Raw genomic sequence first — 18351 nt, 5'->3', positions numbered from 1 at the left:
TTCTGTATTTTGTAAAATATTCTTATTTGTGCAAAAATAAAAAATAATTCACTCTAATATTTATTTCATATTTTATTTCACCCCGGGCTGGTACCTGGAGCTCAGAACCGATCAAGTTATTAATGATCAATGCAACTATGCAGTGACCCATGCATTTTTTTAGAAGGGAATTGCATTTTATTATTTACCTTATTTATTATGTAGGTTCAAGGTTTATAGATCATTTAGTGGAGATTTTTGTTTTTTCAAACTTAATAAACATGTTATTTTTTAACATCTCATCATCTTTACACAAAATGCAAAAACAACATTTTTTACCCTGTAGCGGGTAAAAATTAAGTTAAAAATATGCCTCTTTTGCTGGGATATAGTTCATTTTCAGGGCATTCCGAAAACATGCACAACAGAAAATTGTCGATTTTTTGTTTATGACCTTCTTGAAAGGAGTGATCGAAGTGATGAACTGAGCAAATGCTGAGAAGTTCCTGATTGGCCCACACCAGATTATCCTTCCTGTTCCCAACACAGATTTAAATCATCTTTATTTATTCATTTTTTGTAAATAATTTATCTGGTCAAGTTGTAAGCAAAAATGATAAAAATGAAAATGATATTTTCTAGCTTTTCTCTTGTATGTGATTATAATCTAGGATTTGGACCTCACATACTAATAAAAGAGTTTCTGCTCAATAAAAAGCTTATTTTTATCTCACCAATAAATGTCTCTTGTGAAGCTCTTGTGATTCAAGAACAATGTTACAAAATGGGTTTATATATATATTTATATATATATATATATATATATATATATATATATATATATATATATATATATATATATATATATATATATATATATATATATATATATATATATATATATATATATATATATATATATATATATATATATATATATATATATATATATATATATATATATATATATATATATATATATATATATATATATATATATATATATATATATATATATATATATATATATATATATATATATATATATATATATATATATATATATATATATATATATATATATATATATATATATATATATATATATATATATATATATATATATATATATATATAAATACATAAATATATACATATTTATATAAACATTTATAATAAAATTTTGCGACATTGATATTTTTTGTTGATTCGCCTCATGATCTTGGATTATGAAATACATATATCGCTCACTCCTTTCAAGAACGTCATAAATCAAAAATCGTCAATTTTCAGTTGTGCATGTTTTCAGAATGCCCAGAAAATGTACTATATCCCAGCAAAAGCGGCATATTTTTAATGTAATATTTACCCGCTACAGGGCAGAAAGTGTTGTTTTTGCATTTTGAAGAAAAGGTATTGTTTAATAATTTTTTTGAATTTACTAAATATTTTTCAAATGGAGAAAAAGCATTCAGGTTTTACCTGAAAAGATCTGTTGCACAGTAAAAAGTTCAAGAAATGGCTTGATATTTATTTTAAATACATTGTATTATATTTTTAAACATTAAAAACGTTCTCCTGAAAAGTAAAGTTTTTTGATTTATGACGTTCTTGAAAGGAGTGAGCGATATGTGCCCATAATTATGAAAGTGGCACATGTCAAGAAATGGAAAAAAAATGAGTTATTCATTTATTTTCATTCACATAGTTGTAAAATGATATGATCTTTATAAAAATACAAACAAATATTATAAAAGTGTAGAAATAATGCAAAGTACTGTAGTCACTTCCAGCGATACTCCACTTATGTTCATTTTGACAACAGTCTAAGTTAATTTATTATTAGATTAAAACCAATATTTTTAGCTTTTCCACTTTTTTTAAAAAAGTGGAAAAGCTAAAAATATTGGTTTTAATCTAATAATAAATTAAAAATGCAATTCCATCACGAAGTGTCAGTGGATAATATAAATCTATTAAAAAAACAGTCTAAGTTAGTTGAAGTTAGTTGGGCCGTGCGTTTTGTTACATCTGTTACGGGGGGGGTCGGGTATCGGTAATAACAACTCGTAATTAGGATGCAATCGGTTTATTCAAAAGGTCGCCATAACAGTACAAGGATAAGTGTGTGCAGTCTTTAGTATATTTAAAAAAAATATTCAAAATACCTTTTCTTCAAAATGTAAAAAACAACACTTTCTGCCCAGTATTGGGTAAATATTAAGTAAAAATAATGCCGCTTTAGGTGGGATATAGTACATTTTATGGGCATTCCGAAAACATGCACAACTGAAAATTGACAATTTTTTATTAATGACGTTCTTGAAACGAGTGAGCGATATCACCATTGCGCGGAAGTTTTTTAGCACCGTAAGGGAAGGGTTTAACTATGCACAGTGCAATGTGAAACCCTTTTGATACAGTATGATGTATTGCGGGATTAGTTAAATTATCACTTTAACAAACAGAATAGTTCTATCCACAAGTTCGTATTTTATATATATTAAAAATGCATAATATGATGATCTGCAGTAATCTGACATTCATTGGTCCAATATATTGTAGTCGTACAGAAGAAAGTGACCAACTAACAAAACGTTATATATTCAGAAGGGCCATTTGAGTCACTTTTGCTTGGCAAGAAAATAAACATGAATGCAGTTAGTCATTTTTAAGAAGTCAATATATTATACTTCCAAGTTTAAAATCCTTTGGGATTTTTTCAGGGCAATACTAAGCTAGTAAGATATCAAATAGTCAATGATCACGTTTTTGTAAAAAATGCACTTGGTCACATTCTCCTGTATGACAACGATATGTGAAACTTGCTGAGATCTTACAATGATAAAATAAATAAATATATGATCACGCTACTGAATTCACCCAATAAATTGATTAGGCAGCAAGTTTTTGGTAATATCAATTCTTTTTTAAATTTAATTTTTCATTAAAACACAACTAAAAATTAATGATTCTTGTTATATGACGTTGTTGAAAGGAGTGAGCGATATGTAAAATAATACAGAATAATATATGCAAAAAAATTACATACTCAATGAATTCACATTTATTAATTTATTTATCCTCGTCTTCGAACATTGGAACATCTTCGAACTTCGAAAATGGATTTTATGGCCTTGCTATGGATGATTGCCCTATCATGCTCGTGTGCTGTTATCAAAATAAGTGGTACGTTGACAATTTTTATTTTTGTTTTAAATATATTATTATACTTTCTTGAATGTTTTTCGCTGATACTTTGTGGCACATTTAAAAGACACTTTGTTTTTAACACTCTTCCTATCATTCATCCTTTACTTTGTGTAATAAATACCATTAGGGTCAAATATGTACATACTTAACCCTGATGATGACAAGTTTCTAGTCGAAACCGGTTGGAGAAAATGTACCCATAAAAAAGTGGTTAAAAACAAAGCTGCTTCATTTTATAAAGTTTAACAAAATAAAACTAAATATTACTTTCAAGATAGAAATCTCTTTAAATGGGAATACAGAAGATGGGGTATAACCATGTCTTATTTGTTTCCATGGGTATTTCCATTTCATCTGCTAGTTAAAGTATCATGGCACAGAAGTACGATATATTTTATTTGAATTTTAGCTCAAGATAAACCGTGCATACCAAGAAGGTATAATCATTCTTCCGTTGTCTGTGTCTGTAACGCCACCTACTGTGATGAGGTATCCCGAGTGGTTCCACTGTCTCCAGGAAACTACGTTCTTTACGTTTCTAGTGAGGTAAGATAATCTTTATGTGTTCTTCCATTGTCTGTGTCTGTAACGCCACCTACTGTGATGAGGTATCTCGAGTGGTTCCACTGTCTCCAGGAAACTACGTTCTTTACGTTTCTAGTGAGGTAAGATAATCTTTATGTGTTCTTCCATTGTCCGTGTCTGTAACGCCACCTACTGTGATGAGGTATTTCAAGTGGTTTTACTAATTACAGGAAACTAAACATTGCACACGAATGCAATGCAGTATTTGTATTATTTAATCTTTATTGAATTGAATGTCAATTTGGTTTCAGGAAGGTCTTCGTTTCAACAAAACAACGGGAGTAATGGAACCTTTAAAAACTACTTGGAAAATAATATCTAAAGCTGCATGGTTCTTGAATTCTCTTGACACTGCCAGTAAGTCGTCTTACCTATTATTTTTTTTTCTAATGCTTCGGGTGATTTTTTAGATACAATTCATGAAGCTTTCTAATATTAAAAATACTTTCAAGATGGATCAAACCGCGAGAAATTTAAAGAAATAAATTTATTTATTAGGATTAAAGAACATCGTAGCGGTCTTGTTAGTAATTATTTTTCGGAATTTCCAAATCACATAATAGATACAACTGGCAAATAAAATCCATAGGTGAACGGTTCTCGAATTCTCTCAACAGAGCCAGTAAGTCCAATTACCTTCTATTCTTTATTAAATAATGATAATATACACATTGTTTCCAAATACGTCCGCCTCCGTAGTGTAATGGTCAGCACGCTCGGCTACCGTTCTGGAGGTCCCGGGTTCGATTCCCAAGGGGGGTAAAATAAATATAAGTGATTTTTTCACTGTCATATTTATTCAATATTACCCTGGACTGGTACCTGAAGCGGAGGGCTGATCACCTTTCCTTCATGTGTAAACGATCAAGATAACACTGCGTTTATATGACGCAGTGCCCTATGCACCATTGGGGTGCGGATAAGGGTTTTATTTTTTTATTATTTTATGTTTCCAAATCCTTGTTCACAAATCCTGAGTTTGGCTACATTTATCAAATTTAACTTAGAAGATATTGTGAATAACTGGTCAAAATATAAGTTAAATTAAAATTGAAACTGATATTTTCATATTCTCAATATTATTAATATTTAAAGCATTTACTTTGTGGTTAGTCATTTTTACTTATTTATTTTTTTACAAAAATGTTAATAAAATTAGTATATAACCACTCACCGAGATTTTTACGTCTACCGGTTTCGAGACGTACCCGTCTCTTCGTCAGGACAAGGACAATTTGATATTTTCAGGCGTCTCCAAGTATGTACAATAATTTGAGAGGAATCTTACATACATTTCATGAAGGTTTCTGCTAACAAAATACAAACTAAATTCGACAGGCGTAATTGGGTAGACGCTCTACTTCGAAACTGGCGTCGCAGGTTCGATTCCCGCCAAGTGCAAAATAAAACCAAGAAAGATTTATTTCAATTGGTTAGGGTGTTTGTGATGTATATTTCACATTTACCTTCCCTATCCTTACTATCCTACCTGCAGAGAAGCCTCTGATAGAGGCTTTGCGGGTTATTCCTTACCAAAGATGCTTTTCGAATGAAGGAATGAATGAATGACGAGATGTTTTTCATTTATGTATTAATTTTAAATCAAACACAGATTTTTTGAGTCTAGTAAGTTGTATTTTATTAACAAAAAACACATAAAAAATTATATTGTGACAATTGTTTCGCCTTGTTAGGGCATTATCAAACGAATGTGAAGATCAAATTGACTACTTCACATTCGTTTGATAATGCCCTAACAAGGCGAAACAGTTGTCACAGTTTAATTTTTTATGTGTTTTTTGTTAATAAAATACAACTTAGTAGACTCAAAAAATCTGTGTTTGATTTAAAATTAATACATAAATTAAAATGGAGTTCTACAAATTAAACGCCAAGTCAATAAATAAATAAATAGATGTTTTTCAAATGAAGCATAAATATAACATCCGAAAATTTAGTAGTGCGGTCTCAATCATAGGTAGAATGGTGAATGTTACATCCGTATAAAGTTATTACTCAAACCAGCCTTTGAAAAGTTGTAAGCCGTGTAAATTCCTAAATAAAAAATGTTATGTATTAATTTTGAATCAAACACGGATTTTTTGAGTGTACAAAGTTGTATTTTATTAACAAAAACACATAAAAAGTTATATTGTGACAATTGTTTCGCCTTGTTAGGGCATTATCAAGCGAATGTTTGATTATATAAACGAATGTTTGACATTAAACATTCGTTTGATAATTGTCACAATATAAACAATTGTCACAATATAATTTTTTATGTGTTTTTGTCAATAAAATACAACTTAGTAGACTCAAAAAATCTGTGTTTGATTTAAAATTAATACATAAATTAAAATGGAGCTCTACAAATTAAACGCCAAATCAATAAATAAAAAATGTTATTTAGAAGTGTAATGATTTGTTTTCAGATTCGGTTATAGAGATAGACAGAACGAAAACCTTCCAAACAATTAGAGGTTTCGGTGGGTCATTCACCGATTCAACAGGCATCAATTTGAAGATGTTGACTGAAGGTGCTCAGGAAAATATTCTTCGGTAAATATTACAAAAAAAAAACTTTGAATATTAGTTGACATAGAACATTCACACAGTTAAAGGTAACTTTGAGATTTGCCAACTTTTAAATACTCTTTTTCCTGGCTCCATTCAACTTATCGTCTTTGTAGACTGCTGAGGTCAGATCTCCTCATCCTCAGGTTTGTAAGTCCTTCTATCATATACAACGTCACCTAGGCCATGACTTTGAATCATGTTTTCTTTCTGCAGCATCCAAGAATTCTTTGGTCTTCCTTTGAATATTAATCAAGGAAGATCCACATTTTCTAGCATTTAAATATAGAATTGAAATACTTGTAAAATACCACCTCTTAGTTGATTCATGTAAACGCATGTTTTAAAAGTACACATTTTATTGGAGCATTTTGAAATATAACTTGTGCGGCGATTTGAAAATCGATAAAATTGGACGACAGTGAAAGAAAGAGTGAAGGGAGAGTGAAATTTTAAGGACGCGCAACGTTTTATAAGGCACATTTCGTTACAAGAGAGAGATGAAAGATAAAACGTTGAGAAAAAGAGAAAGAGAGCTTTATTTCCGATGGAGTTGGAGTGGAGCACGAGAGAGTGACGCACAAGAGAGCGATACAAAGCGATAAAATAATTCAGTGTTTAAAATACTTATGTAGTAAAAACAACAAGTGTTTTTTTATTTAATCAGTTTTTACCATAAAGTGAATGCCGAAACAATAAATAAAATGAATTTCTTACATAAGTTATATTTTTCAGAATTGTCATATTACATGATTTACCTTTCACTTATGGTGCTAAAAACCGCGTGCACCGGTGATATGTATTTTGTACACCATATGGAAATGTGATTTAAAATGGGAAAAATGTGAATATTCCTAAATGTAGCTTTTATTGACCATAGTTAAAGTTAAAATATAATGTTAGCTCTGGTAAGTATCTGAAAATGAGAAAAAAATACATTGCAACTAGCTGTAATAGTTAGCGTAGCAACACTGACTGTGTGGGGACTGACCGGAGTCATTTTGTCGTAAGGTGTCAGATGCTTGCCGCGAACGACGTTACGATGTTACGTTACGACGAAATGCTGTGTTAAGTATAAGTATAACTTTTATATTATCCACTGACACTTCGTGATGGAATTGCATTTTTAATTTATTATTAGATTAAAACGAATATTTTTAGCTTTTCCACTTTTTTATTTGACCAGCAACCGGGTTTCGTCGTTACCGACATCATCAGACTGTTGAGAGGCTATACAAATTGTTATGTTATATATAAAAGAAGGCAGGAGTTGATAACCATGATTTGATATAATTTTCAATAAAACCTCAATAAAATTATATCAAATCATGGTTATCAACTCCTGCCTTCTTTTATATATAACATAACAATTTGTATAGCCTCTCACCAGTCTGATGATGTCGGTAACGACGAAACCCGGTCGCTGGTCAAATAAAAAAAGTGGAAAAGCTAAAAATATTCGTTTTAATCTAATAATAAAATATAAGTATAACCTTAATACGATCTGCGCACTACTGGCACAGTAAACATGCTACAACATACGTGTATACACGAAGAACGGCACTCACGTACATATATGCTGAGAAACGTTTGTGTATTGGTGATTTTATCCCCGATTTTTCCACAAATTATTTATTTCCATCGCTACAAATGAATAACTTTATATAATAATACTTTCATATTTTACATAATTAGATTACGAAGGAATACAAAAATTCTGAGCCCATTATCTATAATAATTTATATCAATATTCTCATTTTTAAGTCAAGTTACAGTAAATACATTTCACCTGGAGGAGAAGGTTAAACGTAGTATAATGTTACAGGTCATACTTTAGCGAGAAAGGTATAGAGTACAATATGGGCAGGGTACCCATAGGCGGCACAGATTACTCTACGCGGATATACACTTACAATATGGAACCAGCTGATGACGTGAACCTTACAAACTTCGCCCTTGAAATGGAGGACTTCAATTTTAAAGTAACGGTTTTATTTACTCTTTTTTCCCAACCAATTTAACCTTTCTTTAACATTTTGAATGTTTACAAAAAATCTGGATTATCTCGAATTAGGCTTTATTGTTTTATATTATTCTTTTGACATCTCAATAAAGATGAAGAAGAATATGGAAGTCTGGGCATTCAATGTGAAATATAACTCAATGTGAAATTTAAGAGATAATCCAGATTTGTAGTTAAACTCCCTTAATTTTTCCGTCTTACTCCTTCCCTAAACTCCTTTTTTCCTTTGCCTTCCTTATTCTCATCAATTTGTAATTTTGTAAAAATTAATAAATCAGAGGGTAGATAGTACTTGAATGTTGTTTTTAACGTTCAAGTACTATCTACCCTCTGATTGCAAACAGCTATATATGGTATCAAACGTTTTGCTCAATATCACTAGTCTGTTTTTGGTTGGTTGGAAGATATTACTTTTTAGCAATAAGCCCACCAATGTACTTATTTTTTTTCTGTAAATAAAGTTTAAATAAATAATAATAATAATAATAAAATCCTTATCCGCACCCAAATGGTGCATAGGGCACTGTGTCATATAAACACAGTGCTATCTTGATCGTTTTTACACATGAAGGAAAGGTGATCAGCCCTCCGCTTCAGGTACCAGTCCATGGTAATATTACCCCCCTTGGTAATCGAACCCGGGACCTCCAGAACGGTAGCCGAGCGTGCTGACCATTACACTACGGAGGCAGACAAATACTTAAATAAATAATATTAAAAAATACTCAAAAGTTTGTAAATAAATTAACTGGTCAAATTATAAGCTAAAATAAATCGGAAAGCATGTTTTCAAGCGTTTCTCGTATGTATGAATATAATCCAGGATTCAGACCTCATATACAGATGGAAAGAGTCTCTAAGTTTGTGGTTGTTGTAAAACTGAGAGAGTATGGCTATTATCTTTGGCTCTACCCGACCGAGTTTCTCCAGGGTATGCTTGGCTTGGCAGGGTAAGGAATGTGTATTTAATTACGCATTGTTATCGATTGTTGCGCGGTATGATTGATAATCCTGAAATTATCCCGAGCATTGGTCTGTATGTTCCCGATAGTTACCTAAACAGCGTCGGCATAGATTGTTTCATATTCCTATTCACAGGACCAACCTACCCATGGTTATGCCTGTAGGAAGAGCTACCGCTATGTTGAACAATATCTCATTGGATATTCATCTGCTCCAAGATCTGCTCCATGTGTCTGAAGGAGTTTTCCGAAGCGGGATTCTTCTAGACCTTTAGCAGTAGTATTCTTGCATATTTTCGATTTAAATGTATTTTAATGTATATGCTTTAAATAAGTTTGTAATGTGTATGTTAATTATAAATAAATAAATTGAATTGAATTCAACTAGTTTAAATTGTTGTTTTGTTGCAGATACCACTCATGAAAAGAGCACAAGAGTTGGCGACTGATGAGGTTCAGGTTCTAGCGTCAGTATGGAGTCCTCCGGGTTGGATGAAGAAGGGCCAAATTAGCGGCCCGGGAACCCTCAAGAAGAAATACTGGCAGACCTATACTGACTACCACATCAAGTGAGATTAATTCATCTCTACTCGAAAATTCTTCTTCTTCAGTCGTTACCCTCATTGCTGAGGATGGTGACCCTCCTCCTGGCTTCCTCTGGAAACTCGGACAACACTACCATTGGTCCCTGCATTGTGCAGCCTTTATCTTTTATATATTTAGCCCTGTGATATCTTTCATCCGATCGGTCCATTGGGTTTGAGATCTGCCTCTAGCTCTCCGCCTTTCTAGGCCTCCGGTTATGATGAGCCTCTCCAGATTGTCTGGTGGTCTACGAGCAATGTGGCCGAAGAACTAGAGAATTTGTATTCAGCATAGAGTCAAAATAAGTTCTTTCTTCACTCGTTCGAATCGCATGCCCAAACCATCTCAACACGCCGTTGTTAATTTGATTGATAATCCTTATCTCAGCCTTGTGTTTTTTCCTTATTTCACTATTCGAACATCTGTCATGCCTTGTTTTGCCGCTCATTCATCTGAGTGATGGCCTTTCGACTGCATCGCATGCCCAAACCATCTCATTTAGATAAGTATGTACGTTTTTTCAGATTTCTGCAAGAATACAAAAAGAATGGAGTAAATATTTGGGGCGTTTCAACAGGAAATGAACCCATGCTTGGAATAGTGGCAGTTGTTTTCATTAATTCTTTAGGATGGTTGCCTCTGGAGCAAGTTAGTATATTTTGTTAACATACATGTTCTTTTAGGTTACTACATTTTGGGTATGTCCAACTGGTTCTCTACGTCCTATGTGCCCATACCATCCCAATTGCCTTTCCTCCACATTACTATTGATGTCGGTTACACCCAGACTTCCACGAATGCATGAACTCTTTTATTTTCAAATAATTTAAGTTTTGTATAGTAATAATAATCACATTTAAGCTAAGTTTAGGGTTTTAAGTATAATTTTATTACATAAATTGGATTATTTTCAAATGTTAATTGAAATAATATATGAGTATTAAATATTACAGGCTAAATGGTTGGAGCAAAGCTTTGGTCCCACTATCAAGAACAACCCTGAATTTTCCAACGTACATATTATAGGTCTGGATGATTTAAGGACTAGTCTTCCTTGGTGGATGAGATTGGTAAATATGTGATTCGTTTTTATATTTGTGAAGGTCCTCTCCAAAACGTTACATTTCCATTATAAATTATTTTACGTTATCAGGAATTCTAGCTTGTTAAATTGTTCCGTTTTGGTGCGATTTAATGATTTCATATTGGTTTAACACAAGATTGGTCACGTTTTGTCACAACTTTTCGATTTCGTAAGATTTCAATAGAACAGTAAGCAGAACAAATTTGTGTTTAAAAGATTTTTGTGCAATATTGGAAATGTAAGTTTTTGGTGAGGACCTCCAGTAATCAAAATGTTTACTAGTTCTTCATTTTAGTAATGTAAGGTCACACTTAACGAGAAAACTTTAAAAATAATTTTAATGTGTCTAAATATGTACTTGTTCACAAATCTTAGTCTTCCTTGGGTCCACATCTTGTATGCAACCAAAAATTGTTTTAGCAAAAAAAAACCTTTTTCTATCTTGAATGTTTTTGCAGATACTTTGTGGCACATTTCATAAATTTTATAAAATAAAACAACCTTGTTTTTAACCACTTTTTATTGATACTTTTTATTCTCCAACCGGTTTCAACAATAACCTGTCATCATCAGAGTTAAACATGTACATGTTGTACCCTGATAATGACAAGGTTGACACCTCTTTTTTTTCTCCTAAGGTCTCCATTTAAAAAAAAATTAAGGTCTTGCAATATGTCTCGCCCATTGCCACTTGAGTCTTGCCACGCGATCCATGATATCCTCTATTTTGGTTCTATTCCCGATTTCTTCATTTCTTACTTTATCATTCAGGCTTAAACCAAGCATGGATCTTTTCATGGATCGCTGTATGCGTTTGAGCTTCTCTAACCTAACCTAACTACAATAAACCTATCTGAATATTATAATTCATGTCCTCAGATGGCGTCGAATAAAAGAGCTATGGAGTACATAGACGGCATAGGAATACATTCGTACGCTGATAGGTTTATAAGTTCTAGTGTTCTCGACATCACTCGAGAATTATTACCCTCCAAATATCTTATTGGAACCGAATCGGGTATAGGTGAGATATTTTTCATTTCTTCTTCTTTCCATGTTCGCTCCCTAGGTGGAGCATATGGCCAACACGAGACGTCTCCAAGCCAAGTCACTCTGTCACGCGCTATCTCCTTGGCTTCCTCCCAGGCAACAGATGATTTTAGGTAAAACCTTAAGGTTTTTTCTGCATTTGAAAAAGATTTAGCATGTTTCAAAAAATAATTAAACAACACCTTTTCTTCAAAATGCAAAAACAACACTTTCTGCCCTGTAGCGGGTAAATATTAAGTTAAAAATATGCCTCTTTTGCTGGGATATAGTAAGTTTTCTAGGCACTCCGAAAACATGCACAGCTGAAAATTGACAATTTTTGATTTATAACGTTCTTGAAAAGAGTGAGCGATATATGATAATATATGACGCGTTTCGTCTTATTAAGACATTATCAAACACAATAGAGTGTTTGACAATGTCTTAATAAGACGAAACTCGTCACATATTACCATATATATATGTATATAAAAGTAGAATTTAATACAATAACCGTGTTTAGTTTTAAATATATTACCCAACCATTTAAACTTTTTTACCCTTTTTTTTAGGGTATAGGTATTAAACTTTTTATTCTTATTTTTAAGGTGTCGGTATCGGAAAAATGGAAAAGGTAATTCTTGGGAACTGGGATCGAGCGATAAAGTATCTTCAAAGTATTTTGAATGTAAGTAATACATATTCACAAAAAAAATATCATTTTTTATTTATTTATTTATTTATTTTCTTTTATTTAAATAACTCCCAATTGGAGAAACCCAGATTTGTGAACAAATATTTGGACTCACTCAAAATGGCCTGTTTTTAAGAGGGATTAGCCTCCTGCGATGTCGATTCCCAGCCATCGATCCATCTCTTTGGTGGTCTGCCCGGAAGTCGTCTACCATGGGGTTGGCCGTACAGTGCGATGTGGGGGAGTCTGGATGGTTCCATTCTCCTCACATGCTTATACCGTTGTCTCCTTCGTTGCCTTCCCCACCTAACGACATCTTCGATCTCGCATATTTCCCTGATCCTGGCGTTTCTTATTCTATCTCGAAGACTCTTGCTTGATATGCTTCTTAGAGTCTTCATTTCTGACACTCTAAGCACGTTTTTTGTAGCAACGGTGTCCGCTCTACTTTCGATTCCATACGTTATGATGGGTCGGACACAAGTTTTGTAAATCTTCAAATGTCAAAATTTTGTGATTAAAATAAATGGTATAAGTTACACAAAAAATCATCATGGGTAGAATGATGTTTTGTTTTGTGTAAATTCTCCCACACCTGTGTTGAGATGTCAAAAATGTACAAACAACTTGTGCGTGGAGAAATCCAGACTTATGAACAAGTTTTTGGAGAAGTTTTTGATATACAATATAAACATATAAAGTTACTTCTGGTAAGTGGAATATTGTGGATAAGTATCATCGTTGAACAACAAACTAGAAAAAATATTAAAATCTTCTAGTACACAACCATGATACACGATTTACTCACAACGAAGGTTTGATAGTCCCAAGAATTAACAATAAATATGGGAGTAGCACACTTCAATATAATATAGTTACAAACATTTTAAATTTGTTGCCGACGGAGGTAAGAGGTCAAAATATATAGAACTAAGGGAAATTAAGGAATGGGTAAATGATCAAGAGTTTATTCTATGAAAATTGTGAAATAGTTTCTATTTTTCTATTTTTTTCTGTACATTAAATTAAAATAGATAAAAACAATAAAAACTCCACCGACAAGACAGACAAGGTGGCTTGGTGCAAAAAAAAATTGATTATGTTTATAATTTTGTATGTATACAGTATATGTATTTATATGTATGTACATATCATAGTCGTACAGGAGAAAGTGACTAACTAACAAAACCAACTAACAAAACGTAAAATGTTCAGGAGGGCCATTTAAGTCACTTTTGCTTGGCATGAAAATAAACATCAATGCAGTTAGTCAATTTTAACAAATCAATATATTATACTTCCATGTTTTAAATTGCTTTGGGATTTTTTCAGGGCAATATTAAGCTAGTAAGATTTCAAATAGTCAATAGTCAATAATCACAAAATGCACTCGGTCACTTTCTCCTGTATGACTATGATATCGACGGCCCCTACGTAAAGTACTCTATCTGCAAATCTTTATCTCTATCTAAACTTTACAGGAGAGAGAGAGCTTAGAAAAATTTTTCGACGTATTCTCTTTTATTAATTAACGGTTTTATCTGAAATTCTAAACTAGTATTATTCATGTATTAATTTTAAATCAAACACAGATTTTTTGAGTCTACTAAGTTGTATTTTATTAACAAAAAACACATAAATATATATATATATATATATATATATATATATATATATATATATATATATATATATATATATATATATATACATATATATATATATACATATATATATATATATATATATATATATATATATATATATATATATATATATATATATATATATATATATATATATATATATATATATATATATATATATATATATATATATATATATATATATATACAATTGACAATTGTTTCGCCTTGTTAGGGCATTATCAAACGAATAGTTTTATTCATTTAAAAACACTATAAAATAATGTATGAAATCATTTTAAAACTTTATGGTTTGTCAAAATTAAGTAGTTAGCGTTTTAGGAGTTCAGTTCGTTTCGTAAATTTCATGTAAATACCGTCTTATACGCCTGAAAACTAGGAGTAATTTATTTTTAAAAAAAAAATTGTTTGTTTATATTTGTAGATAGCGGTCAGTTGGTAACATACACCAAACATCTCAAAATTGACAAAAATGTAGTAAGAGCACTTTACGTAGGGCACGTCGATAAATTACTTATAACCCTTATCCGCACCCAATGGTGCATAGGGTACTGCATCGAATTGACACAGTGTTATCTTAATCATTACATACATGAATATTGTTTATGTATATATTATTTTTTTGTTGAATAAATTGAATTGAATAAATTGAATTGAATTGAATTGAATACATGAAGGCAAGGTGATCACTCTTGCGCTTCAGGAACCAGTCCAGGGTAATATTAAATAAATATTGCAGTGTAAAATCACTAATATTTATTTTCACCCTCCCCTGGGAATCGAACCTGGGACCTCCAGCACGGTAGCTAAACACGCTGACCATTACACCACGGAGACGGACATATAGACATCAATATATAGTTAACAAATAAATATTTAAAAGGTTTTTAACATTATTTTCATCTCAAGAATCTGAATAATTGGTACGTGGGGTGGATAGACTGGAACATGGTGTTAAATCGACACGGAGGACCAAATTGGATGAAGTACTATTCAGACGCTCCTATGATAGCCTTGCCTGATGAGGATGAGTTCCTGAAGCAGCCAGCTTTCTATGCCTTCGGACACGTGACCAAGTTTGTACCCAGAGGATCTCAAAGAGTTGAAGTAAAAACCACAGGGGGATCTTTAAATTCTGCGGCTTTCTTGAGACCAGATGGCGGAATCGTCGTCATCTATTATAACCCGTAAGTTAATCTTTTTTGTACTAGCTGTACCCCGCTACACATTGCTGTCTGCTGCGTTGTGCTCAGTCTGGTTAAATAGAAAAAAATAATGCGGTCAAAATGCAATCTCTCTAAGGGAAGTATGTTTTCTAGGGACGAAAAGATTGCATATATAATTTTTTTTTTTATTCATTTAATATATTTACATTTTTATTTATAACATAATACATTTGAATCATTTATACATATGGAGAACTTTTATATTTCGATTCGCTGTGCCTCTCCATAAAAGAGTCTGTGCTCTTGTGCTTGGAAAGGGACTTACACTCGTGGTTTAATGTTATATAATAAAAGATATAATAGTTTTTTTTTGTATATTTTTTCAAGATTTAAATGTATAGAGCTTTAATTTTTTTCTTAAGGATTTTTTTATCATCTATTTTTTTTATTTCTTTAGGGAGTTTATTGAAATGTTTGATTGCCAAATATTTGAAGTTTTGGTGAAATTGCTTGGTGTTGCATTTTGGAATAGAAAAATCGTTTGAGAATCTCGATGATAAATTTTTTGTTAAATTTAAATAGTTGTCACCCTTTAGTATTTGAAAAACAAAAAAAAAATAGATTTGGAATTAACGGCGATACATTCTATGTTTCATGTTTGATTTTTTTTATTACAGTAATGAAATCGACCAAAAACTGACAGTACAAGAAAAAGATAAAGGGAAAATTACAATTGAACTTTCTGCAAGAAGCATTCACTCTCTGATCTATTGGTAATAAAAAAGAGAAAATAAAAACTGTAAAAGACTAAAGAAGCTATACAAAAATTGTATTATTGTCACCGATTGTATAATATTACTGAGTTATAATTTACCTCTTTTTGTGTATTTCTGTGTCGTGTCAGTATCACCACCTACCCTAATATAATATTAGGATAGGTGGCGATTATTGTTATAATATAATATAATTATTTTTGTTGTGATAATAATTATAATATAATTAACTTTGTGGTAAGACATGTTACAATAATTAAAGAAAACACTTCGTTTTTTACCACTTGAGTTTTATTATAGACTACATGTTTCAGAAGTTAAACTTCCATCATTCAGGTCTGTATAGTAACTAAAATATAAAATATAAAATTTTTCTATAAATAAGGAGAGGGGAAAGTAAGGGGAAGGGGTTAGTCAAGGAACGGAGTTTGAAAACAAAGGAAAAATTGAAAGCAATGGCGAAGAATTTTGAAACACTATATTATTTAATAAATTATTATTAGAATTCAGGTTTTTTTGTATTTCTAAATTTTCAAGATAATTCATAATTTGGCCTTTATATGGAACAAGGTGTAATAATTTTAATTTATGAGAGTGAGTTTTTTTATTTATAAAACTCAAGTGGTAAAAAACGAAGTGTTTTCTTTAATTATATAATATAATAATACACATATACATTGTTTTTTTTTAAACTTTTTTTTTACTAAAATTATTTTAATTTTACTCAGTTTACTCAGTTACTCAGTCTCTTTGTCAGGATAATTACTACATCACCATGCTAATAATACTACATGTGACTACTAAAGCACTATTCACACTCTAATAAGTACACAAAATAATAATCGTCAACCCGAGGACCAACGTGCACTAAGGATTGCTGAACAACATGCACTAAAGGCTATGGCCTGACATGCACTAAGGATGTTTTTCAAAATAGTGAGGTGCTAAATACAATATTCTATGCATGGTGTAATGTATGAATGCCTAGTTCTCTTAGACTCATCAGAAGATTGTTTTTAACTACCAAACAATTCCGACATACTTTTTTCGATATCTCAATATAGATGAAGAAGAATATAGACGGTCACATGCTGGTTTATGTGATCACTTTACACATGTGTAACATTCACCAATTCTACCCATGATTGACAACCACGCTGCTCAATTTTTGGAACCCACAGATATATTGATCAAATTCGTGACACAGTTCATGTGAGTTCTCTACCGACATATATGTTGGAGAATAGAGAAAACTTTTACTAAGCAAAGACTCTTTTTCTATTTGTATGTAAGGTCCAAATCTTGGATTAAATTCGCAAACTTGAGATACGCATGAAAACATTATATGAATTTTTTTATGTCCCTTATAATTTGACCAGTTGTGGAGGTCGTCACCAAAAAGTTACAGTTCCAACTGTGCACAAAAAATATTTTAAATGCAAATCTGTTCTTTTTACTACAGTATATTATCTATAATAATCTTAATTAATGTTGTGACCAATCCTGTGTTAAACCAATATGAAATCATTAAATCGCACCAAAACGTAACAATTTTACAAGCTAGAATTCCAGATTACTGAAAATCATTTATAATGGAAATGTATTGTTTTATTTTTTTAATTAAACACTTGATACACTACTTTAATGAGTTTTATTTAAATATATGTAGTTTTAATTTGTACCAGAAGATGAAAACATCTGTAAGTTTTCGAAACTAGTCGTATATATAAATAAAACCCCTTAAAGTAGTATATTCAAGTGTTTAATTTGAAAAAAAAATCAACATGTCATTCCACAAAGTTAATGCTTCTTCTTCTTCTTCTTATTATAGGCCTTACGGCCTGTTTTTAAGAGGGATTAGCCTCCTGCGACGTCGATTCCCAGCTATCGGCCCATCTCTTTGGTGGTCTGCCCGGGAGTCGTCTACCATGGGGTTGGCCGTACAATGCGATGTGGGGGAGTCTGGATGGTTCCATTCTCCTCACATGCACATACCATTGTCTTCTTCGTTGCCTT

At 31.7% G+C, this 18351-nt stretch overlaps 1 protein-coding gene across 1 annotated transcript; it reads left to right on the top strand.

The window, feature by feature from the left end:
* Nucleotides 1-3092: 3092 nt before the first annotated feature.
* On the top strand, nt 3093-16460 carry LOC148303518 (lysosomal acid glucosylceramidase-like). Its single transcript, XM_088269843.1, has 12 exons — nt 3093-3168; nt 3602-3738; nt 4029-4134; nt 6210-6336; nt 8178-8334; nt 9749-9906; nt 10447-10570; nt 10876-10992; nt 11886-12030; nt 12644-12723; nt 15306-15583; nt 16240-16460. The coding sequence occupies exons 1-12, from the start codon at nt 3102-3104 to the stop codon at nt 16337-16339; spliced, it is 1596 nt and encodes a 531-aa protein (XP_088125969.1). The 5' UTR covers nt 3093-3101; the 3' UTR covers nt 16340-16460.
* Nucleotides 16461-18351: the final 1891 nt, after the last annotated feature.

Source organism: Brachycentrus maculatus, unplaced genomic scaffold (genome assembly GCF_059751285.1).
Source record: "Brachycentrus maculatus isolate JH-2025_06_01 unplaced genomic scaffold, ASM5975128v1 h1tg000365l, whole genome shotgun sequence".
In the NCBI taxonomy this organism is placed as follows: Eukaryota; Metazoa; Arthropoda; class Insecta; order Trichoptera; family Brachycentridae; genus Brachycentrus; species Brachycentrus maculatus.
Note: the sequence above shows the minus strand (reverse complement) of the source record. Positions and strands in the feature narration are given on the sequence as shown.